The sequence below is a fragment of the Ambystoma mexicanum genome, chromosome 3q (genome assembly GCF_040938575.1).
Source record: "Ambystoma mexicanum isolate Mex_15411 chromosome 3q, UKY_AmexF1_1, whole genome shotgun sequence".
NCBI classification, from domain to species: domain Eukaryota; kingdom Metazoa; phylum Chordata; class Amphibia; order Caudata; family Ambystomatidae; genus Ambystoma; species Ambystoma mexicanum.
This window is the reverse complement of record NC_090926.1, coordinates 37,828,617-37,855,344: the sequence shown is the minus strand read 5'-3', so window position 1 is coordinate 37,855,344 and position 26,728 is coordinate 37,828,617. Positions and strand designations below refer to the sequence as shown.

At 44.6% G+C, this 26,728-nt stretch overlaps 1 protein-coding gene across 1 annotated transcript in view; it reads left to right on the top strand.

The window, feature by feature from the left end:
- TMPRSS6 (transmembrane serine protease 6) overlaps window positions 1-26,728 on the top strand; it is a 392,699-nt gene that overhangs the window by 267,999 nt on the left and 97,972 nt on the right. Inside the window, exons 12-15 of the mRNA XM_069653013.1 lie at window positions 2,788-2,886; window positions 15,074-15,187; window positions 17,816-17,932; window positions 21,854-22,022. Coding sequence (XP_069509114.1) covers window positions 2,788-2,886; window positions 15,074-15,187; window positions 17,816-17,932; window positions 21,854-22,022 — 499 coding nt within the window. The remainder of the gene's footprint in view (window positions 1-2,787; window positions 2,887-15,073; window positions 15,188-17,815; window positions 17,933-21,853; window positions 22,023-26,728) is intronic.

Sequence of the window (26,728 nt, the reverse complement as noted above, 5' to 3'; positions counted from 1 at the left end):
CATTCAGAACCTGGCTCTGCTATGTGCCTCGAGGGCTTGACACCCCAGCTGGCCACCTGTGCCAAAGTGCCTTGGGTTCAACATTGACAGACACCTCTCCTCCAAACAGCACATAGCAAGGAAAACACAAGCGGCTTGGTACCAACTTTATCTCCTGTGGAAAGCACACATTTCATCCCAGAACATGTCAGATCTGCTGCTCAAGCCTTGGTCCTCACCCACCTATATGGTGGCAGTGTACTTTTGGAAGGCCTTCAGGTAACTTCCCTGGCATCCGTGAGAGGGGTCTTGCATGCTGCAGCATGACTCTGCAAATGTGACCACATCACCCCGACCCTCAATGAACTGCACTGGCTTCCATTGCAATCCTGTATCATTTTCAAATCCTGCTGCATCTTCTACAAGGCTGTCACGCTGATGTCCACAATGTACCTCATTGAGAAATTCAGCATCTGTGGACGCCTGTGAACCACCAGAAGTAAGGACATGTGCAGACTTAAACTGCATTGTTGCAGGAAGGAAGAAACTTGAAGGCATGTCATCTCTGTCTATGACCCAAAGCTCTGAACCCTTGTTCTCATCAACATCAGATTTGCCATCTCTCTTTGACAGTTCTGGAGGGAGCTTGAAACCCTTCGCTTCAAAGAAAGGCTCCTCCTTAGCACCCTGAACCACACACCTGCCACTCCCCACCCGACCCGAGACTGGGTGAACTGCTGCCCACGGTTTCCTCCCCTGGTTGCTTGTAGATCCATTGCTGACAAATTGCCCACACCCCCACCCCTGTTGATCGCTCCCCAACCCCTTGTTTCTCTGCTTCCCTAACCATGTTCTCCCCCCTATAATTGTAAAGCACTCTGTTGCTTCCCGAAGATAGGTCTGCGCTCATTAGATACCCTAAGAACAATAATACAAATAATAATAATAAAACTTGTAGAGATGTCGCGAGAGCCCCGCTCTCGCGAGATCTCGCTAGCGCCCGCAGCTCCGCCCCCGCGCGCTACGCGCGCATTACGGGACGAGCTGAGGACGCGGACAGCTGCGTCTTCCCGGCTCCTCCGAGCACGGGATAAATAGAGCATTAAAGCTGCGACATTAAGGCTACTGCAGCCCTGCCCCAGTTGGCCACGTTGGCCCTTGCCATTTAGGGCACTGTTTGTATGAGAACTGTCCAGATTAACCACCAGAAATAAAGCACTGGTGAAACCCCTGCCTGGCTCCTGTCTTCCTTCAAGCATCAATATACAACAAAACTGTTTCTCAAATACAGCTGGTAAGATATCTCTGCAGGTTGTGATCTGGGTGTGATCTGCATCCGCAGGTCACAGGTTCGAATCCTGGAAAGGCGTACTCAGCCTTTCATCCTTCTGAGGTCGACAAATGAGTACCAACACAGGTTGGGTGATATTGTATTTAAATATTTTCTATGTAAAGCTCTTAGGCGCTGTATAAATAACACATCATTATCAAACACACACGAGATATATTTCAAAATATGACCATGCGCAAGATGAAATCGGGTATATAAAAGCCAACACACAACATCATCCTATAGAAAGCTTTTAAAGTGCCAGACAGGACACACTGCTCTGACATTTAGGACAGAGACGGCCATAGATTTGAAAACGTGCAATTTCTCTGCAGGTCCATGGACATTTCTCTTATAGCCGTTACAGGACCTGGCCTTTGCATTGCGTCAGTTACAGGGTATTCACAGAGTTCCCTCTTAGGAGGGCCTGTGAAATGTTTACAGCAAAACACAGCCCCCATCCTCCAGGTAGAGCATGTAGTGGGGATTCTCAGCATCCATGCTGCTCTGCAGGTCTGCCCCTTGCCTGGTGGTGTCCATTTCACGGCCCAGAAACTCACCAATGGTTTCATATCCCAATCGTCGCCTGTGCTCATGTATTCGCTTAAGCCTCCCCCTTATTAACAAACGCAGTGTCTTATTTATTCAAATGAATCACAACATAGCCTGCCCACCTGCGCCCAAACTCCCTCTCACCTACTCAAAGCAAGGCTAATTGCAAAAAAAATCAGATTTCCAATTAGTTCATGACATTTTCTTTTCATATGTAATGTTCATGAACAGCCAACACGTTTTCCGGCCCTTCATATCATGTTGTCTGAGCTTGGGCTGAGGTCACAGGCTGCTCAGGCCCCGCTTGCATAATCCCAACATTCTGTTAATGGTGCAACTGTTGGACACTTTATAAAGGTTAGATCATTTTGGCAGTTCGCTCAGCTGGATATTCGCCCCCTGTTAGTTATCTGTCTTATTTATTCATACCCTCACTCATTTTCTGAATCGTACCCGCACGTTTTCCCATTCTCTTTTTCCTTCTCTCTGCCCATGTGAGCTTAGGGGTTGTCGCCCAGCTGTCTGTCCCCTGACGCGGCCATTGCCCACACTAGGGTCTGTGCTCTGCTATTGCTTCTCTGTCCAGTATTCAGAAGACGGATTTTCCTTCCCACTCTATGCCTGTTTGGTATGTTCTCAAAGTCTCTCCTTCTTCCTTGCCAGGCGTTCCTCCCTCTCTCTCCTTCCTTGTTCTCTTTTTTCCACTATTCCTTTTTTTACTGAACCTCCTCCTCCTCTGTCTAGCACTTTCTGCCTCTCCCACTAGTAACCTCCCGTCCTTTTCTGCTGGCCTCCTTCCACTCTATCTTGTACTCTGAGCTTTTTCCCATCAAGTTTACTGTGCCCCTCTTTGTTGCTGCTGCTGCTTATGATGACATCAAGCTTCGACGCCTCTAACCTCCCCACCCCACCCTCTTGCTTTGCAGCCTGCCCTGGGGAGTTCCTCTGCTCAGTGAATGGACTCTGTGTTCCTGCTTGTGATGGGGTGAAGGACTGTCCAAATGAACTGGATGAGAGGAACTGCAGTAAGTGCCCCAGCCTGCATTCTCGTTTGTGTTTTTTCTATGTTTAGTACCCAGGACTTGACCGATTGCCTCTAGTGAGTTGGAGCTCCACGTTCTTTCCCCTTTAAGACCCCACCTAAATCCATCTGCACCTACAGCCCAGTATCTATACATGTCCTCTGTAGTTTCCAAACCCTATACAAAAAGGGCCCTTTGGTGTACTCGGTACACAAGGGACCCGTACACGGGACCCGTACACGAGGTATGGGTTACTCTATCGAGTACCTGTACCTCGATAAAGTAACCTTGTCACACAAAAAGGGGGAGCTCTTGTTTATTATTTTGTTCTTAATCGATAATTCCTTTATTATGTATAAAAGCCTCAAAGACTAGCTGAGCTTTCCCTGACCTGAAACACAAACCCCAGAGTATGGTATTGAGCTGCCTACCTAAAATGGATAGCCAAGCTATATACGCTTCTCCAACAAACATTTTAATCGCTCCAGATGTACATTCAAAGGGGGTATATTGTTATTGTATTGCCCCCTCAATGAGTGTGTGCCACCGGGTTCTGCAGTGCCTCCAGTGTGTTGCATTCTTCAGGACCCCCAGCAAGTCAAGAGAGTCTGCAAGTCTGTCAAGCATATTCCGCATAGCCTATGCAGGCAACACTGGCGGAGCCTGGGGGCAACATGGGGGATGGCCAGTGTGTCCCCCATCCTCCAACTGGCACTCTATTAGCCGCCCCCCGACCCCCAGCACCAAAAAATGCCTCCGCTACTGGCAGGCAAAGCTACATCAATTCCGTATGAACTTCCAGTAACTTGGGGGATGGATTTCTAACATCCCAAACATCTTTACATCCTCCGTTCAGATGGGGACGTGCTCTTTACTCCCAGAGATAGCCAATGAGAAATCAAGGTGCAGAATAGATTCTGGCCTCACGGGTGACCTGGTGCAGGATGTGTGCAGGCATTTTGCCCTTTTCATACTAGAAAGCGAAGCAGGCCAGTGCTGCCCCCTTCTGTGATAGGGCATGGGAAAACTTTAGATTGTCTCTTAAATGCATCAGTGTATTAGTCAGCCCGCCTGATCTGCTCTGCCCAGTGCTTAGAGTCCATATCGCGAACATCTTTGCATCTTTCCAGAAAGCATCACTACAAATGGATCTTTTCAATGCAATATATAATGGCTGCGTTTTATGTATCTGAACAGAGTGTATAAGGTTTAATTCAGGGTTCGAAATTGCAGAAGCTGGGAGCTATTTAGCTCTTGCTTGGAGCAGAGGAGGGTACGGCGTTCATTCATCGCCTGTGTTTTTTCCGCAGCACTATTAGCAGAAAAACCTTTGCTGACCAAAATACTACGCTTGACTCCCCAGTCAACTGGTGGCAGAAGGAGACCTACCTGGCATTCATTATGTGTGTTTGGAGATGTCTTTAAGTGAGCATTGGGACGTACCTAGAAGACATTTAAAGGATAATGGGTCATCCATGCAAAAGATTAGTGTGCAGCTGGTGTGAAAATAGATCTGTGGCCCGCTATGTACTAGCTCCCAGCTCCCCTGAAGTAGCTCCTACTTGCTGGCTGATGCCTGATGCACAGGAGCTGCTTTTAGCTCCTGCTCATCAAATCTTTATTTTGATCCCTCTAATTATAACCATAATAAACTCTATAGTAATCAAATAAAATATGCAATTGTTTTCTTATTAGGGTTCCCCACACTCGCTCGCTCACAGCAAATCTCGTAATTACAGGGCCTTGTACACGAGGCCCCCAAGCACTCAGGCCGATGCCTGTGGGGGTTTCCACACACCCCTAAGGCACTGGACCCATCAGCTCTCTTCCCACTTTGAGTCCAATGCCTGCTAAACACTTTGCAGTCAGATTTCGACCAGGTAGTGGAACAGAATGGACAGTGGTCAATATTAGGACGGGCTTCTCCTCATCAGAGGCCAAAACACAGCATGTGGATATGACTGGACTTCTAAGAAGATGTTGCCACCATCTGCCACAATGTGCAGCTTGGCCATCTAGCAACTTCCACCTCTCATGAAAGGACTGCTCCAACTTTCTTGGTTCATATCTTTGCTGTAGAACCGCACCCCCCAAGCCAGGCTAGGGCCCGTACACCTGCAGTGTACAACAACATCCCTATCTCGATTTCCTTTCAACATCTGCAAGCTCTGCTGTTTGCTCGTATCTTCGACTTACTCTGCATTGCAGATGAGACCCAGATCCATCTCAGATCCAGAAAGGGATCAGGGGGTATACCACCATCTGGGCATCTGCTTGAAGCACGCCCAACACTGGATGCATTGAAACCAAATTCGCATGAACCAACAGAAGGCTATTGACCTTGTCTTGGGGTTCTTGGTCTCAATGGCATTTGCTTTTTCCCTGGCCATGCCCATTGCCCTAGCCCATGCGGGAACAGAGTGAATTCATCCAGGAACCTCACCTGCAAGCGCACGCCCTATTTTCTACACCTGCTGAGAGGGGACCCCGCATCCTAAATCCCTCCTACACAACTACTTACCACTGAGTCACTTCTGAAGTGAGATTCATGTTAGCATTGCTTTTCAAAATCGCTTTGGATGTTGAAGACAATTCCCTTTTTGTTAGGCCCTAACCCACCCCTACTGTAGCTGCTAGTTTGTTCCTACAAATAGTAACATGCTCTCCTTCAGAGTACTACACAGCCAAGCAATAGGTTTCATGCGGTGCCACTCACCTTATCATACATACAATTATTTGGAGTATAATCGTTTGAATAAATATGTAAGAAACAATAAAATGGGGTGGGAATTAAACCCACAGCCTGCGCTAGGTGAGCGAGAAGTTAGATAAATTAGGGTCGCAGTGGAGACTGGTGGAGACGTTTCCCAAACGTCTGCCAATAAATACAAAATGAAAATTCACACTCAGGGGCTGATGCACAGAGCGTTTTCCTATGGGAGTGTGCCATTATAAAACACTTTTGTGAATCAGGCCCTAAGTCTCTCTGTGTGCTTCACAACAGTTAGTGATTACTCATAGACTCTTTGAGATAAACACTGAAAATTGTATTACATTTGTTGAACATAAGAAATAAAACAGTTGTTTGATTTGCAAGCCGATAGCCAACACGTGTTTCAAGCCTGGCTCTTCTTCAGGACTGTGCTTAGATGGCTCAGTGGGATGCAACAAAAGTAAACTGCACATTCGGGAGTGCTTGAGGAGTGCCGTACTGCCTGGATTTGCTCTTTGTAATAATTTTTTTGCTACATTGTTTCCGGACCAACTTTGCAGAGCTGAGTGAATGTAATCATTTGCAATCAGCTGTTCTTTCCTGGAGAAAGACGCTCTGGTTTGGCACCTCTGACTAGAACGAACATTCATAATCAGACCGATATGTGTCCGTGCACATGTCGGTGAGTGCTTTACTGCGTTAAGGCAAGGTTTCTCTGGAGCTGGGAATGCTGTTTGATGGAGACTACAGTTTGAGAAGCAACCTGAAGAAGAAAACCCAACAAGCTGATACAGCGGCTGAAGGCCACCAACCACGTGACACTAGCAGAGAGACAGGTCGGGAGAGAAGGGTAAGTGATCCTAGAGAGAACTGTGTTATAATTGAAGGCATATTAGAGGGTGAGGATGATGCTTGTATGGACGAGAAAAGTAGAATTCATTGTACAAAAGTGGTGTGAAATAGCAACAGCACATGTCACCAGCCATCAGATCTCACAAATACACCTAATAAGGAACACTGCAGAAGTGTTGTTGGAGACAAGCGAAATGGTCGTAGCTCGTTTCAGCCACCCAGTATTAGACTCAGAGGGCTCGCAGCAGCAGCCTGAAGTGTCCGGTGTTTTAGTCGTAGACCAGATGCTGCAGACTTTGAATGACCCCATAGTTAGTCACGTTAACTCATCAAAGAGCAATCTTCAAGAAGAAGGGGAGGCGCTAGATGGCGTGGCTGCTGTAAATGATCTGGCACCTTTGTTACCGGCAACATCATCTAGATTGAACCAAACAACTGATCTTAACAAACTAATATCTTTGAACAAGACTCAGAATAAACTAACTGCATACTTTGAGAGAGTCCCAGTTAAAACTAACATAAATTGTTTGACATATCTTGGGGAGGTAACAGACGCAGAGATATTGGAGGGCACAATGGAGGAAATTGTAAACGGCCTCAATAAAGTGATCACAGCCCTCAACACCGAACTTGTCTCTATACTAACCAACAAAGTGGAATCTGCAAAACCAGCCCCAATCACCAGATTGAGAGCATGCCCAGGGTCACTGCAAACCAGCACCCCTGAACCATCTGAGAAAAGAGTGGTGTCAACAACTCAAGCAAACCTACTTGAAAACAAAGCTTACAACGGACATCCAACGAATAGAGAGAATGATACAGGAAGTACATTTGGGGGGGTGCACTCATGTCTACAACCAGTGGTGAATATGGTTGCAAACCCATAGTCTGAGAAATATGGAGACCCGTCGGGTAACTTTGAGAACAAAAGATCACCCGAATTGATTGATCTCGAAGAAAACAGAGATTCCATGGTTCAAATTAACAACGGAAAGTCTTCACTTTGACTGACATCTAGCTCCTCCATGTCGGAAGAGAATTCCCAGAGAACAACGAGACGGCTCATAGAGCGAAATACAAACACTCTAATTACGGAGACTTTCAACATTATGTCGGCTTTAACAATATCACTTGCCCCCTTTTTGTAACTGTACAAAGCCATCAATGATACCATGAAAGATCAGGCTACATTGCCAGCTTTGTTGCATTTAAAAATGTTGTTCTTCAAGGGATACCTTACGGCCCCAAAAGCCAGAAACGAGTCGGAGACATTAGTAATTTTTGCAGAAGCAACCCCTAATGAACGATCGATAAAGCAAGCAGTCCCTCTGACAAAAACAAATGCCTTAACATTAGACCTCCTGATCGAGAATGGTGAAATTCAATGGCAACTTGAAGAGAACACAAGCGGACAAAATGTGATCCAATGGCGGAGGAGCCCATTGAACCTCATCCTGGGACCTAAACACCCTAATCTGCCCCAAGGGCTTTGAAGCAGTCACGGATTACGACTGAAAACATAATACCAAAGGGAGAGTTGTGTGCCACGGCCCAGTTCCAGCCGAAGAGACCAGGGATAAATGGACAGTGAGGTTTGAAATGCAGGGGCTGAAGTGGCAGAATATGGTGCAAGTCCCCCAGAAACCTTCTTAATTTTCCAACACGAAAGGCAAGGAGGGAATCAGGCGGCTAGAAAAAAAACCCCCAAAAAATAAAAACAGCATATACAGACGAGATTAAATGACTACAGGAAGTTTCTGAGAAACGTAACAGTTCCGTCTTCATCAATAAACTCACCAAGATTAGCTACAAAGTAGTCTACATTAATTAAGAATGCTCAGCCAGTGGTGGAGGGACCTCTTGAAAAACAGACAATCCAGAGTCCTAGGAAGAGTGAAATGGAAGGTACCACTATGGATGACCTCTTAAATATATAATTTTACACCTTGGATCCTGAGGAAGACTACACAGAAACCCAGGACACTATCCCTCCTAATTCTCCGGAGTTTAAGACTTTAGCACAGAATAGATTAAGAGCAGACGGTTAACTGAGACTTGCCACTACAACATCACAAATTAGAAATAAAGGAACAAATACCGGGAAAGAGGGGACTTGTCAATAAAGTCAAGGCAGCTTGAAAATAAGAAAGACCAATAACTCATATCCAAAGTAAGATTTTGGGAACCTGTGTCTTCCAAACCAACTAACGCCAAGGACGACTACAAGACAAACAAATCGAGGGAAAAGGAACTTACAAAAGGCGAGTTGGATAACTGTCTACTCTTGGAAAGGTTGGTCGAAACCAAGGACAACTTAATTTTGAACAGAGGAAAAGTCCTGAAGTTGTAGTTTTGCATCCCAAAACTCTGAATGGTTTGTTCCTCAGACGTCAATTTGGTGGAGTTTGTGTCATGATTCGCTCCCTTCCCTCCTGTTCCTGCTACTTGGGGGCCTGATTTGGGGTTTATACCCTACTAGACTTTCCTTCCGGACCTCATGCAAGAGCGCTGTGGAGAATTGGGAGCGCTAAATCCTTACTTTCCATGTTACGTCCCTTCCAGATCCATTCCAGGTTTTTGGCAGCCAGCTTGCTGTTTTAATCTAAAAACTATGCTCTCCAGAATGCCTGGCCCACTTCTTCATCTCCATCATTTCAGGACAAGGTTGGGTGGAGGATAAGCAGCACCTGTGGCTGACGGGTGCAGCAAGCAGCACAGCTGAGCCGTGTGCCCGTTAGCTACCTTTAAAAGCCTCCGTTTGCTTCAGTCCAGCACTGTTCATTGATGCAGTGTTGCTGTCGTAAATGGTCCCTTGGTCCTGGTTCTTAGCTTAGTGTCTAGTTCTTAGTTTCTAATTTCTTGTTCCCTTTTCCCTGAATTTCGAATTTAGTGTTCAAATTAGTAATTTCTGCTTCCTGGGTTCTCTTTCTGTCTTCCTCAGTTTTGCAGTCAGCACTTCCCATTGCTTTCCTTTTTCTGTGCAACCCAGTTTGTCTGTGTTCTTTATTCCTTTGACTTTGCCCTATTCAGCAAGAATATCTTGATCCTTTAGTTACTCCTCATTTATTGATTAAGTATTTTGTCCCAGCTTGCCTTTCCATCCATGGGTGGGGAGAGGGGAGGATTTGCCCTTATAATTTCGTTTTCCCTGCTCCTGTTCCTTTAAAGTCTCTTGGAGTCTGTTCCAGGTTTTCCCTCACACTACTTCCTTTGTTCCTTATTGATTATGGGGTGTGGTGTGCTGTTGAAACCAGCTCCTGTGTGAATGTCTATGTTTTCCACACTATTCCATAATCACTATTTCTATTTGTCCCTTGTCAGTAGTCTGATGTATATTATGTTATCCTCCATTTGCTGTTATAGCCTTTCTGGGTCCCTATTTGATCAACATGGGCTTTGCTGACATTTCAGGTGGTATTTCTCGTCCTCATGAGTACTGTCTTTAAGTTACCTTATGCAATACCATTAGGGTGTTAGCTCACAGATACTGTTGTTGCTTGCCCTGTATGTGGGCTTAGTGCTGACAGTGCCTGTAACAGCAATTGTGGGAAAGACATTTGCTGACTTTCTTTTACAATTATAATGAATTTCTTTGCGCTTACCCCACATCCCTTTTCATATATTTGTATTCTTATCATGCTCTACTTGCACGTACTGGTTTTTAGTATAGATGTGTCTTGGTTCCTGAGTGCATTTTGTTTAACTCAAAGCTATTCACTGTGTGATCTTGTGCACATTTCCCTTGCCATATTCACTGTCTTTGTCCTCTCATGACAGTTTGTAAATGACAAAGGCCCTCATTAGGACTCCGGCGGCAAACCATGGTGCTATTAGCACCATGGTCGATGCCGGAGTCCGCCATGGCGGAATGGGGAATTCCCACCCCATTCCAAGGTTGGCGCGGCGGTAATTCCCCATGCCACCATGGCCCTTCCCCATTCCCATTTTTGCCCCATAGGGCATAATGGGAATGGGGAAGGCGGTAAGTATGGTACCGCAAATTGCGGTACCGTACTTACCTCGAGAGTCCCATTGCGGGCCCCTACTTTAACGGCTGGTCTAGACCAGCCGTTAAGATCGGGTCCCGCAAAGGGACCTCGTAGTAAGGCGTTAAGGGTTTAACGGCGCCGACACCTTTTATGGCGCCGTTAACCCCTTAACGCCAGGGTCCTAATGAGGGCCAAAGTCTTAGCCCGGGTGTATTTACATCTAGACTCTGGCATGGTGCAGCAGATGTTGTTGGATGCTGGTCCCTGCTTTTTACTTTTTGGTTTTGAACTAACTGTTGGCCATGTAAAAACACACCTCCAAGACCGCCGAAATACAGAAACAGACTCTGCTGAGAAAAACTTAGTGCAGGGGGAACAAAGGTCTTTAAACACCATCAGCAAGAGTTTTGCAAATAGTAATCTTGCTCAGAAGAGAGATGCAAACAGCATTACAGAGGAGGAGTCAACGGTTTATAACTGAAAAACGTGTATGGAGAATCCTTTAAAAATGACCATCGGAACTACAGGAGAAGACACAATAAAAGTACAAAGGACCTGGCCAAAAAGTAAACAAACTTCTGGTGAAAGCTCATGCTCCTGGATGGCTGAAGCTTTCACAATCAACTCTAACTGTTAGCTAGAAGCCCAGAATTTGCCAGGAAACATAAACCTGGCCTCTTGGAACACAAGAGGTCACTGCCATTTATTTAAAAGAGGTGGCTTGGCCCTTGGCTCATGAGGATTATGACTTATTGTGTTTTCAAGAAACCTGGCTTTGTGTTAATCCTTATTTAGATGGATTTGTAACAGTTCTAAACCCAGCAATAAAGGGCCCTAAATGGAGTCCATCCTCAGGGCTATTGTTCGCAATGAAAATTGGCAGGGGGCTATCCATGGCGAAATGGGAACATTGAAACCCTTACATGCAGGCTGTGGAGTTAAAATGGGATAGCCGTTCTAGATCTCCGATACCCCCTTTTCTTTTTTTGTATTGCCACATCAAATAGGCCAAAACGGGGGTCAGAGGAGCTTTCTACTTTTTGACTTATGGATAGATGTTTTCCAATAATGTTCATAAGAATCTGAAAATTCCACTCGTTACTACTTAACCAAATTAGAATGGCCGTGCCGTGGGTGGAGAAAAAACTAGATCATTTTTTAACGTTACAATCAGACCACACAATGCGATTAAGCTGATTATTGATGGTGATCTTATTGCCCGATATGCTAGAGAAATAGACTTAACTAACATCATAGACCATCTCAGTATTGCATGATCATTTAACACATTGTGACTTATATCCAGATCTCTACAACGCTTCCAGAGGAACTGATCCACAAAAACATAATGCAAACATGATGAAATAAAAATGCGACCATGTAGCGCGCGGAGAAGCCACGTTATGCTCTTTATCATTCAGACATAACAGATCATGTACAGGCAACGTGGTGAATTAAGGCCCATATTCATAGGACTATCAGGAGTAGACCTAGATATAGGATGATACTTTAGGGAGGGGGTGTTAAAGTCTCCAGCTATGATTAATAGACCCTTGGGACACAAATCCTCCCAATCAATTATCAATTGATCCATAAAATGGAAGATGTTAAAAAGTTCTGAAACATAATCTACTGTTGGTATATAAACATTTATAACAAGTATGGGTTGATTTGCGTTCCCTGGTAATGATATAACCGCTGGCAGAACATACAATGATTTGGGATCAGTAGCAAAAGGCTTAATATCTATATGTGTTCTGGCACCAATTGCTAAACCGCCCTTTGGCCGACCTATAGCCCATTGGTTGGCCACCTGGCTCAAAGTCCGGAATCCATCCAAATGTAGAAGATATGCGAGTCAAGTCTCATGCAATACAAATATATCACAGTTACAGTGATGTTTTATGAAGGAGCTGTTACCTCTAGTGTTCCAGCACAAACAATTTAAGTCTGTCTGCTTTGAATTGTGTCAATTATCGTGTACTTTCAACTGGGAACCACTAAACCCTTCCTACTTGCACCGATGAAAGTGATTTATAATAAGCCAATGATGCTTTAAGACTAGACCTTTTGGTGCCAGAGATTCCCAAAGACATCAAAAGGGGCCGATTCACAGTAATAGCATTGTGGTCAACCCCATTATCCAGTTTGCCATATATTTTCTGCAAACTGTAAGTTCAAATCCCAGACCATATAGTTCAGCAATACAGGAATATAAAAGCAAGACCACCACCGGAGAGACAAATTCTATCAATACCCAGTTATAAGAGTCTCCCACTGGTGGCAGTTCAATGCGCCCCATGCCCGTGGTGCTTAAGTCAGTGTGCTTTTGAATCAAAGACCATAAAATCATTACATTTGAATGATTTAAAAAACAGACTTTCATATGTAGGATTCATTTACGATCATTTGACCCATTTTCCAATGGGGAGTCGTGCTAGGTTAGTCGAAAACCTTTGAGGTGGTAAACAAGTGTCCGCATGATGGATTCCTTCATTAGCATGGACCTGCGTAGAACAAGAAGGGAAGGAAGTACCTGGTGCATCTGAATCCAATGGGTAACCGGGGCCCACCTTTGTGTGACCCCACAGAGAAGTACTAGGGTCAGAGCTAGTACATGAAGGCATGGTTTTGCAAGACTCTAACAATGGAAGCAGACTGGCCCCGGAGGCAGGTCCATTTGTTAACAGCCAACCATCCAGCGGTCCCCGCAAGTTCCATTGCCTTGATTTTTAACAATCCTAACATTCTCGGAGGGCTCGACTCTCCTATGCTTTGTGTTGCAGTGACTCGATAGTGTCGGTCACCAATTCCACCCCTGACTATTCTTCAAAATGAGTGGGAACACGTAACGGTTGCTTCCTCCTCCTCAGTTTCCGTGAACAGCACCAAACTTCAGTAGACCCCTCCCCTGGAACCGGGGGTAGAACTTCAACAGCCAATGGAGCAGGTTACTAGGCCTTGCAATGGGGAGATAGTTTGTACAGCGTTGTTGATATTAATCCTGATGATGAGCTCAAGTGGTATATCAGTGTTGACGATGCAATGTTATTAGGTATGTCGGCATGCAGAAAATCCAGGATGATATCTACCACCTTGGCCAAAATAAATTTGAGGTCATGTTGTTCTTCCGCAATGCCCAAACATAATGTGTGTACTGCTTCCAATTTGTTCATATACTTAGCAACAGAAACCATCTGAGTGTGCTCAGGCTCCATAGCGTTAGCATGGGATAAGGCTTTGGATAGTAAAATGCTCTCATCCTCACTAGAGGAGTCAGAGAAATCCGTATTCGATGCAAGCCTCCGGAAGTCCGGGCTTGCAGATATATTTGTAACAATAATGTTGTCAAACCCCGAAACCCCATCACTAGGTGCTACTTCACCCCTGTGGGAGTCACACCGGAGACTCAAGCACATGTTCAAAAGTGATTGGTTGTTGTCAATAGTAAAAGAGCCCACACTAATGATTTCTTGATTGGGGGTGCTGACTATGGCCGGTAAGTCAATAGAGCTGGGTACTTGGCCCCCTGCTTTTGGCGCTGGAAAGAGAAAACCAGAAATCTTTGTTTGATGTGCATCTGCCCCCATCGGTTTCTCTTTTTCTGTTTGGGGATACAGTTAAAGAGCCCTTTGGATTCGGGCTGTGGGCACGCTTGCCTCCCTTTTTTCGTGCTACTGCGCAAAGTACATTTTCGCTGCTAGTTAATGTTCATGCTCTACGTCTTGTGAAGGTCATTAGCCAATGATACTGAGCTGCTCACTTCCTGAGACTCCAAAGTGTCGTAGGAACAACCCCTCAACCAGGCAGTACGGCAGCAGGCAGCACCCACGTGCGTGCCTTAGAAAGCTAGCTTTGTACGGGGTAGCCCACGCCTGCCTACAACACAGCAAACACTTTTTTGCACTTTGTATGATGAGGTATTATAAAAATGAGTTCCTTGAAGGTGTAGTGTGCAATTCCAGCAGTAGTGAGGAGCGGCATTAGCGTGATGCCTTTCACCATCTCCTTCTCCTAGTCCCGACACCGGAGTTCTCCGGCAAACCACCAGACCACAGGCTCCTGTGCTCTCGCTCTTGGCTCGCTCACCCCGGCACAGCGAGTGAAGGACCACAGAGGAAAGGACGTCAGCGTGTATCCACTCACGTTGCTTCCGACACTGACCTCCAGAATCTCCAGTCAGTCTGCTCTCTGATGCCCTGTTGCTATCTTTTCTACTGACAGTTCCCTGTGATGCCTTGTTGCTTGCTTCTCTTTTTCTCCACTCAGTCTGCCCTGAGATGCCATGTTGCTTTCTTCTCCTATCTCCAACCATTCTGCTCTGTGCTGCCTTGTTGCTTGCTTCTCTTTTTCTCCACTCAGTCTGCCCTGAGGTGCCATATTGCTTTCTTCTCCTATCTCCAGTCATTCTGCCCTGTGCTGCCTTGTTGCTTGCTTCTCTTTTTCTCCACTCAGTCTGCCCTGAGGTGCCATATTGCTTTCTTCTCCTATCTCCAGTCATTCTGCCCTGTGCTGCCTTGTTGCTTGCTTCTCTTTTTCTCCACTTAGTCTGCCCTGAGGTGCCATATTGCTTTCTTCTCCTATCTCCAGTCAATCTGCCCTGTGATACCTTGTTGCTTGGTTATCTTTTCCCCAGTTTGTCCTGCTCAATTCGAGTGTCCAGAGGACAGCACCTGTCTGAGCTACGACAGAGTGTGTGATGGCCACCGGGACTGCACCAATGGGAGTGATGAGGCACAATGCCAAGGAGGTGAGAGGGTCACGGGGAGAATTAAGGGTGAGAGGGGTTGTGAGTGAAACATGAGAGAATGCGGAGCCATAGAGACAGTCGGTTCGAGAGAAGGAGCGAGTTTCAGGGAGGGATGTTAAGATTTAAGGATGAATAGTGTACAGCTCAATGGCGGACCTTACATCCCTCTCTACATTAAACATAGTCATCATTAGCGATGTCGAGCAGAGTGTTTTACTGTTGCATTATGGTTGTGTTCCTATCATTCCTGAATGCAATATTGTTCCTTTGCACTCCCCTCTACGTTTTGTTTTCATGTTGGTGTGAATACTATTTGTGTGAATGATGTGGTGGGGCTTATCGAAAGGGAAAAGATCAAAAGCATGAAGGGGACACATGAGTAATACAACTATCACACAAACAGAGGAGTCCCCTAAACGACCAAAATCGGATTCAATGGAGCCACATTCTTGCAAGAACAAGTGGCTATCGTAAACTGTATTTAGAATAAAACTGTTGAGTCACACACAATTGAATATAAAATACATTATTTATTCAGTAGGCCCATGCACCCTACAAAAGTACACATATTCACATAATAAATGTAATATAATCTGCTTCAAATTACATAGATACAGTAAGTGAATAACAAAACAGTAAACCCGCACCTCAGACCAGTGGGTCAAGACAAATATTGCATGCTATGTGGCCTATAGTACAGGCAATAGCACATATATGCAATAAAAGAAATTAATTACAGAAAAAACAAAAACGCATTTCTGAAACCCACAGGTCTGAGGTAAAAGATGACAGCGAAAACTATATCATGGGGCCTACAACAATTTCGTACCTGAGTTCGCGGATCAGGGATTTGAACCTCTGTTGCTCTGCATCGTCTTGCTTCCAAGACCAGTGCGTTGCCCCTGTGCTATCCTCTGACCATGTGGTGGAGTAGTAATGTTTCAATGCTTTTCTTGTTCCTATCAATAGAAAAGAGCAGCATCGCACTTGGATCTGTGTCACTACTAGAATCACCACTTTCCATCGCAACCTTTCTAAGAGTAATCATTATTGTTGCAGGTTTGCCTCCATCTGCTTGTGTTGTGAGGCATATTTTGTGTCTGTTTTGATGGGATCTGCCTGTGATCCCATGTGCTTTTGTTGGATGGTGTATCGGATCAAGTTGCATTTGGACTTGCAATCTTCCTCTGTAAAACAGCCACTTGGATTCTGACTCTCTAAGTTATGACTTAGGCATCATCACCCATGTGGTGTTTTGGCTGGTGATGCAGAAGGATTGCATTGTACTATATTGTAGTTGTCATTTATATAGTGCCATTTCCTCATTTGTATGGTCTCAATGTGCTTTGTGGTGGAACGCCCTGGGAGACTGAACTCCAGGTATGGGAACATTCTAAGGGCTCTGTGAGCAGCTAGGCCAAATTTGACATGGCCGTACCTGCTGTCTCTAGAGTTCATGGATGCGCAGCCTTGACTGCGGCATGTGTCCACAGACGTGGTGAGATTTATACATACCTTAAACTCGGACTGAGTTAATCTTCGATGACGCTTTGCTAGGACTCCCACTGTGATAGACTGGTCATTGAGTACATCTTCTGGTGGGTTTAGCATACTGCCAAGAGGAAGGACCTGGCTGGTGGCATTCTTTGAGTGCAATAGGCAAATAAATTGCCCAATAAAATGACCCGTATATCCAGCTGCCAGAGTTCCCCCCAGAGATGGTGGAGCTATCCTTTAGTTATAAAATGATGCCACCTTTTTGGCATGTACTCCATCAATTATTATCTTTTTTAGCAATTTTATGGAGCTTTTCCGAGGCCCCATGGGGTGTCTGAGCACTGGACATGTCCAGTGGGTGGACACACAGGACATTATAGGCACATGTGCAGGTTAGTACAATTTCAAATCTAGGAATGTTCATTTACATTTGTATGCATACTGGGGAAAAATAAAGTGTGGGGTTGTACTAGGACCTATACATTTAATTAATGACTGTGTGGCAGCTAAAATGGTTGAAGGAAGGATTTCATCCTTCAGGGGTACACCCGGAGGGCCAAGCATCTGAGAGCGGTCATGATGGGATTTAGACTGTGTGGTGACAGTGGACTGTAGGATGGATGATAGATGTGTGGATGGATGGATAGTGGGCAGATGTTTGATGGACGGACGGATAGGAGGATGAATGGGTGGATGGGTGGGTGGGTGATGAACGGATGGAAAGGTGCATGTTGTAGGGAAATTGAGGCTTTGGAGAGAAAAAGATGATTAGAAATGGTGACTGAGCGGGAAAAGCAAGAGTAAGAGACAATGGGAGACAGGAGATGGGAGGGGAAGGGTTTGGGGAAGTTGCTGAAGGGGTACAAGGAGATGAGGATTCGGGAGTTGGGGAGACAGAGTGATACTGAAAGTAGGAGAGAATAAGAATGCAAATGGCAAGAAGTTGAAAGAAAGGTCGAACGGGAAAGGCAAGGAGAGAAATGAAAGATATTGTTGGGACCAGGAGAGTGATGGAGAGAGGCAAGGATAGACACGGAAGGGACTTTAGCGGTAAAGGCGAGAAGTAAAATATAAATATTCACTGCCCCCTTCCTTCTCATCCATGATAGACTTTAACCTTCCTTTCTGCAGGGGTGCCTTGTGGACCGTACACCTATAGGTGTCAGGATGGAATCTGCCTCAAAAAACCGAATCCTGAGTGCGACTCTATGGCGGACTGCGCGGACCTGTCCGACGAGAGGGACTGTGGTGAGAAGGCGTACTAAGGCGCTGCTTGGGCGCGCGGAGGGAGAGCTAGTGCAGGACATGGCTGGGAGAATGCCACCGTGAATCTGAGGGGCAGGGAGGTAAGGCTCATGAAGGGCACTGCCACAGGAAGGCCACCCAAGCCGTGTAGAGGGAAGCACACACTGCAAGCAGTACGCAGGGCCACCATAAGGGATTTCGGGGATTGGGGATCACAAACATCTTCCCACCCCCAAACCAAAGAAAGTCTCTGGTTGTGTTTTCCCATCCCTCTTTTGTCACACTCGCAACATGGCAAAGCATTATATGCTGCCCTGATAGCAATCAAAATAGGCATGGACACTCCCTTTAAGTGCTCATTACCCCCTTCCTCATTTTTGGAATCAGAATAATGAACACATGACATTTTAAGGGTAATATATGCTGTCTAGGGAACTTTTGTTCTTAGATAAATACAGGACTCGGTTTGACATTGGCAGCCATGAGGAAGGTATACAAACAGTTCTATAGATGCAGGACACAGATCAGTAGCGATATGGAAAAAGGTATGCATTCTCCAGCATAGACACAGCACTCCTATTAGCACACTCGCAGAATGTACAATTGCCCAAACATGGATACAGGAGCAGATTGAACCAATGAGGAAGGTGGAAGAAAAGGATTCGAAGTTACCAAGAAAGTGGGCATATCCGAGCTGAGGATTACATTAAAAAGGAAAGAGCAGGCAATGGGCTAAGCAATGTCACCAGAAAGCAAGAAGGCAACCCATTTCGCAGAAGACAGCACAGTACTATGTAGTGAGATAAAATGATTTGTCCAGGATCACAGTATCATCCAGTGGCAAAGCCGGGATATGAGTCTCGACAGTTGGCACTTTGGTTCCACCGTCTCGAATTTAGCTGACTAATCACTGCTCCAGAATAATAGGTTATGCTTCTTATTAGAGTGGCAGCAAAGTTTTTACAATTCTCATTTGGTGGGGCAAAGCTCCAGCCCTGCACCTTACTTTGATATTTTTAATAACTAATATTTGTTGGCGCAGGTACATTGTTTTGTAGACAGTAGGTGTTACAATCAACAAAGTTTACAAGCTCAAGGTTATCAACCTCAGCGAGAGGAAAGGCGGAGTCTGCATTGAAAGGATTCGGAACTGAAATCTGTCATATGTACAAAAAGCTCTGTAATGAGTGCTCTAACACACTGAGGTATCTTCTGAATCAGTACTCATGCATATTATTATGCATTGTAACTTTAGGTATTGCAAACAATCAATATATTCTCCAAACAGGTGAAAATGCTAGAGTTGTGGCAAAGTAAACACCTTATGTACTATTGTGAACTCAGAATGAACTACATGATTAATTTATCAGAATTTTATTGTACACAACAGCCTGACCGGCCCAGTCCCCCAACAACACACCAAACAATATCATGGCATGTGTTTTTTATGCTTTGTAAAACGTTTGCACCGACTTCTTTGCACCAAGCTACCAGGGGGCACCCCTTCCAAAATGAGGGCCTGGGGTATGTGCCTCTTTTGCCCTCCCATAGAGACGTATTAGGCAAAACTGAGAAAGCTTACAGAGGCCATTGCTGAGGGGTGCAGTGTTGGGTGATGGACAAGGCCTCTCAACCAGGGCAGTGTTGAGCACTGGCAGTGCCTCAAGTGAGCATAGAACAGAGGACCCTCTAACAAGCCATGAAACAATATTTGGGGCAGGCCTCCGAAGTGCCTGCACAGACGCGGAACCTCAAGCAGCTAAAAGATGTGGAGTCCAAATAATTACAGACCGTTCAGTTTTCTTACCTGTAATGATGAAGCAGAATCCATTTTAAAAAGTGTGTTGTACATAAGTAATATGCAGTCACAAATGGACTAAAATATAGACATTCAAATATGGCATCGAAATAAAATCAAAACAGGTCAATGCACAATAAAATCTCTCAGTTCTTTTGATGGAAACCCATGACTTTATTAAATCTTTATAATGGCAAAGCGTCCATTAATATTAAAATCAATAATTGAATTCTCTATATTATACAATCCCTTCCTTGTTAGAAAACAAACTTAATTCAAATGTCTGTACCTGATGATGAGATACTGAATACGGCTGGTAGGTGACATCTACTGGGGAAGGGTCCATTACTTTAGCTAGCAATTCAATCAGGTCACCAACGTGAGTCTGGGGACTATCAAAGCTTTGCATGTGTGCGAAGGAAGTGGAGAAAAATCATTTGGCACCAATTTTGCTGCTTAGATAATCTAGAATGGAGCAAACAGGTTTAGCCCCTATCAGTATTATTTAGACATCTTTTCACCTGGGCAACACTGAAGCAGGCTGTTTAATTAACTATGTTTGCAGTGTAACATGAACAGAAGCATAGTAAACACCTTTTGCTTTATGTTAAGCAGGAAACATAGTACAATATTAGCATATAATTAAAGTGTGCCCTCGCACAAACCTTTTTAGATAATATGGATTGTGACAAAGCCTGTCTGCTCCATTGTGGATTATCAAGGCATTTGCTCAATTATTAGCAGAGGTGCAAATTTAAGATAATCTGGTCCCTGGCAGAACTCCAGCTGGAGGGCAATTTATCGAGACTGAGGCCCGCCTGGTACTACCCTAGTTGAAGCCTTAAAGCGGAGGGATGCTCACACTGAATTTGGTGCTGGGGGAAGCCCACCAAGGGTAGTGCCGAGGGACGCTCACACTGAGTGCAGTCCTGGAGGAAGCTTAGAACATGTCACTGAGGAAAGTGCTGAGGAAATCACATACTGAGGAGGAGAACCATGGAAATGCCCTGCTAAAGGAAGCTCTGTGAAGACCGTGCAAATTGGAAGCTCACATTGACTGCCGTGCTGTGGTGAGCTCACCAGTGGCAGTGCCTACGGAAGCTCACATGGACTGCACTGTTGTGGGGGGCAGATGAGGCAGGGGAATGCCTAGGAGCACAGGAGGCATATTGAATCATGGTTACATTTGCAACCTCCAAATATGGTAATTCAAAGGTTAGGCAGGGCTTTTATTTAGTACATCAGACAATGTCTTGATCCCACTACGTAATTACCCTCATATCGCAAAAATACTCTGACCAGCAACATCTGGAGGGGGGTACCACTGTTCAACTAGTAAGTATGGACAAGTTAGTAGCAGTGAAAGGTCAAACCGCTAAATAACTATTGCACTGAAAGCCAAATGCAGGAAGGAAGCTCACTCACACTGTTGGACAAGTCTGCTACTACGGGGGCCTGGCTGAAGGAAGCTCAAACCACTTGAATCCACCAATATTGACAGATCATGTATTGGAAGCTCACAATGGTGGGGTTCCACAGCACTGACAGGGCACTGACGGGGCTGCCCAAACCTCTGAATGCCAACAGCACTGATATGGGTCTAATGGGAAATTCACAATGCTGGGGTCCAAAAGAACTAACAGGCCACTGTGGGGAAGATCAGACTACTGGGGCTTGGGAGCTTATAAAGCTGCTGTTCAACAGCATTAACAGAGCACTGGTGGATTTCAGCAGCACTGACAGGGCCCTGATGGGGAAGCTCACACCACTCACCACCACTGGGCTTCAACAGCACTGACAGGGCACTGATGAGAAGCTCGCACTACCGTAGTCCTGCTGCACAGATCAGGCCGTCACAGGGGAGTCCACACTGCTTTGACGTTGTCCTACTGATAGGGCACTTATTTAGAAGCTGCAGGTGTGCGCGTAAGACTATTCTTGCAGGAAGCTCACACTGCCGGGGGCCTATTGCAGTGCCAGGACTATTGAAGAAAGCTCAGACTGTTGGAGTTGTAAAACAATAACACGTAAGCAACACGTGATGGGACAGTGGCAGGGAATGGCTAGTGTGGAGTATACACCGCTAGTTCACTTCTGTAACAAGCTCACCTTTCATGTTTTTATAGATTGTGGTTTCCAGGCTTCCACTGGTCGGATTGTGGGTGGTACCGCTTCCATCGAAGGGGAATGGCCATGGCAGGCCAGTCTTCAGATCCAAGGGTATCACTTTTGTGGAGCGACGCTGGTGTCCCAGCAATGGCTTGTGTCAGCTGCTCACTGCTTCTCTTTGGACAGGTAAGTGGGAAGTGGTGTGAGGAATGGAAGGTTTCAGGAATCTTGTGTGTTAGCTGTCTTCTTTGGCCTGGTGTATGCACCTTCAGAAGTTTTTGGGCTATGGTGTGTTCATGGAAACAGCTGAAAAACTCTCTAGTGCGATTGCAGAATGGTCTATGATCGCCCCAGTAGTCCCCTTTGAATTTGGGACATCCAGGCAGCCTGGTATGGAGGTGCCTCTGGCAATCCACAAACAACAGCTCAGAATTGGTCAAAGGGGGAAAGCTCCCATGTCTAAAAGCCATTGGAGACCTGCTTTGCTGTGCTGTCAACTGGGTGAACCATCCTACCAAAGTATACAAAGGCTAATATAGATGTGGCACACTCTCCCATGAGTCCTTGTGTGGTTGGTCTTTTAGCTTGCTAAGCATTTCACTCTCCATTGCGAAGCAATCAGTGAGGGAAAGATCCTCTGAGGAGGAAGTCCGTCTCTACAGAAAACAGGCCTATTTTCCAATTGAAAGCCCTTAAAGTGATCTTTTACATCGACGTGGGACTCCCAAGATGAAAGAAATTAGATGAACATATAAAGAAATATAATTGAAAACATGAACATTTTTTAAAAATGTAGTTGAAATTAAATTATCAAAACATCAAACATCATTTAAAACATTTTTTAAAAATGAACAATGAAAAGAATGAACAATGAAGAAGACTAAAAAAAGGGAGCAAAAATATATATTTTTAAAATTGGAAACAAATTGATGTAGATCGATGTCAGATACATCTCCTATATATTCAATATTTCTTTTTTGATTGGCAAATGTTTGTCTCTATTTCGTGGATGCATATGTATATGTTCTAACCCCTGAAACCCGAGTTGACTGATTGTATGCTGAGTCCCAACAAAATGTTTAGCAATGCTAGATTTCATGTTCCTTTGAATTGCCTTGTGGATTGCCTAATGTAGGGCTTGCCACCTGAGCACTTTATACTGCCCACCAAATAATCAGTTAAACGTTATGTATTCTTCTAGGGTAATTTGTTATACGTTCTGTGGACGAAGGATGTGATCTGTTGTTTAGACATTAGTGCAATAAACACGCCTCAAACATGGGGATGTGCTCTTCTTTTTGTTGGTTCCAAAAATGGTCAGTTTCTTGACTGGTAAACCTGCCTCTTTCTTCTTCCAGCTGTACAAATGGGCAATGCTTTGGACTATATTTAGTATTTTAGGAGATGCTGGTTTGAATATGATAATGCATTTACATGTTCCTCTTGTTATTTCTTGCTATCTTTGGTCCAGACTTTTGTTATAATTGTTTGTGGATATTTTGATGGGCATCAGAAAATGTATTGTCAATATTACTACAAAATGTATATCTTTTAAGAATTTATTTGATTGAAACTCTTCCTGTCGTGATATGATGATTTGTATCCTCAAAAATTGGAAGGATTCTCATTACTTATTCATTCCTTCTGTAACGAGTTGGCTCTAAATAATGAATTACAATCAGTAGGGTTTTTACAACTTCTGAAAATCAGTATATTCATTGAAATATTCCCTATTGTATCTATGTAGAATTCTTCCATGAATGCCTGTAACCAGCCCCTCAAAGCCTCCGGGTTTAGTGCGTTTTACAAATGAAATAATAAATAAATAAATCTACATAAGACACTTTCTTAGGACAAATGTTTTCATCCATTAAACAAATTCATTATGAATTCTGTTTCAATGGGGAAAGATATCATCAATGCATTTGTTTCAAAATCTTCCTCCTGCAAGCCACAATTGCCTTGCTAGAAACGGCTTTAGTTGAACATTCCCCATGCAAATATGTGCAACATTTGGGGCAAACCACACCATGCATAGAGGGCCTGCATAGTTGGATAGATGATTGCTTGCCAAAGCAGAAATAATTTAACCTCATTACAAAGAAAATTCAGGCTGTACTCTGGTTAGACTTTTTCCATGCATAGTTCAATGTATTGCATTGATTCCGTCCTCATAGTGTACATCTGTGTATAAGCCGACAACGTATGTTGTTGCAATAAGGATTGTTTCTAAAATATTTGCATGTTGTATTTCCAAAATTAAATCTGTTGATGTCTCTATATGATGTTTAACAGGTGTATTCAGTTGTTATAAGAAATAATTCATGTAACTCGCCAATGGGTCCGGGATTCTATTGCACTTTGACAGAATACCATGAACTGGCAGAGTCTGTCAATTATTGAGAGTTTTTGGGAAAAATCAGAGCACCGGTATATCTGGATCTTTTATTGGTAAGTATTTTGCTTGTTTTTGCCTCATTGATATTTCCCAACAGTACACCAACCTCAATATATATTTGTAAATATTCACAAATGATCTCTATGGTTCTTGAAAAGTGACCACAACTGGAACTAGTTCCTGCTCTCCACCCATCTCCACTGATACCAAACCTGATGACGGTATGCCACTGATCAAATATCTCAGCATAGAAGCCATTTTGCAGACACATTTTCTGAACTCCATTCTGGCCATTTAATGAGAGACAAATCCAGCATGACAATGAGTGATCTAGACACATCTTACAAGATTTACAGTTGCTCGAGAATGACATTTGGAGCACTTCTCCCCTGCAAACTTATGTAGAACCTCACATGGTTACACAAGTCATAAACCCTGTCCCTTCGGCGGTCATAGCAGTGGACACAGTGTTTCACATTTCATGGTTGCTCTCCATCATCTTGACTGTCCTGATGCCTTGCTCCGATCCTGTTATAGGGGTCAGAGGAATACTATGTCGAGGATGTTCTGGACTCGCATGTGCGGCAGAGTGGACTGCACTATTTGATTGATTGAAAGAGGCAAAACCTGGATGATTATACCTAGGACCCTGCTCGGATTATCTGCACTGCTAAATTAGTACAGCATTTTCATCAACAGAATCTGGAATGGGGGTCGCAAGCCTTGCAGTGGGAGGGTGTCATGAATGGCCAGTCCTGAAAGTCTGGCGCACGCTAGAATAAAGAGTTGAGTAATAGCGTACAGTATTTTTGTTTACAGAATTAAGAACCCTCAGTATTTTATGCACAGCAGAATCCTCATATGACAACTAACCCCATTCACGTGTGACTCCTTTCTATGCAGTGTTTGGACAGCATCACCCCTGGAGGCTGTCATTAGACAGTCTCAGCTGGTGTACAGTTCCAGCTGCCAATGCGTGTGTCCAACATATCAAAGAAGTTCAGACTGCAGTACTACAACACCTATGTGTAGCCCAGGAACGCACTAAGCGCTATGCTATGGCCCAAAGGAAGGTTGTTCCTGAGTATCAACAGAGAGAAAGAGTGTGGCTGTAAACACGAAACCTCTGCATTTCTGGGGTCAGAAAGATGGCAGTGAGGAAAATAAAAAGGTACGTTAAGAGTGGAATTAGGCAGAATATCTGTTCACCCACCCTGCAGAGCAGCTGGAAATGTAGCAGGGCAATCCTCGATGTGACCAGTCTGAGTTCTCAGATCAGGCAACTGGCCCTGTCGAAGATGACACAAAATGGATCAAGGAATAAAGAGTTCTTAGTGACCTAACCAAGGTGGAACAAGGATGAACGACTAATCGACAAAGAAAAAACAGTCCATCCAGGAATTCCTCAGGCACATGGGACAAACAAAGAGTCTGAAAAGAGCAGTCTTAATGGTGAAGGAAAACACCTTCTGTGACAGGAGGGAAGCCCCCGAAAGTGTATGGAAACAGAACATACTACAGCCACTGGTCTTGAGCGGATGGCACTGGGAATATGCAAGGGCGCTATAGCTGATTAATCGAGCTCACAAGCCTTCACAGGGAAGTAGAAGGAGCACAAGCAGTCAATGGAAAAAGAACAAGTAATTCCAATGCAGAGGTACCAAAAAGGTAATCCAAATGTAGATCTGAGGTGGGATATTGGTCATTATACAGCAGCACAATCACAATTCTATCAGGAGAAGTAATCCCAACTCAGGCATGAGTGCTGATTAAAGACTCACAAGGTAATGCCATAGCGGTGCAGAGGTCAATATCCAGAGGTGAGGAGCAACGGGAATGCAGGCAATGAAGACACCAGGTACCGTAGCTGAAAGCACATTTGTGAAGCGAAATACAGCATTTGATGTCATTTGACCCTAGAAATATAGGGTAATATAGTCCCTGCCATGCCACGCACACTCTCTTCTCTAGCCACAAGGGTGCCCTAAGGAAGAGTGGGTGCCAGACTTTCAGGACTAGCTGGATTGTGAAATAAATGCTCTTTACCATCCGTATTTTAACTAGCGTGCTAATCTGCTATGCCTAGGTATATCCAGTGGAAGCAATATAGGCCGCAGCACTGTGTTATGTGGAGTCACATATGACCATTTATTAACGTTTTATGCCAGGTATAGACCCATAGGTCAGGTGCAGCCATATTGTACAAGATAAAGTCTGACAGATGCAGATGCTGCCATGATATTCCAAGTGCAGCCTCAAATGTCCTAGTCTTACCATTTAATCCAGATAATGCATCATATGTCTGCTGTAGTCGCCATATATACAAGAAACCAGCCTCCTGCAGTCCACACCAACAACCTCTGCTCCCTTCCTGGTGGAGCTGTAGCACAGGTGAGGAATATCCCTGCCTTTGGTGCACCATTCTTCCTTGTCCTTATCCCATCTGAGTGACCATTTTAGAAATACGCAACTACCTCATTGGCCCTTCCATTCC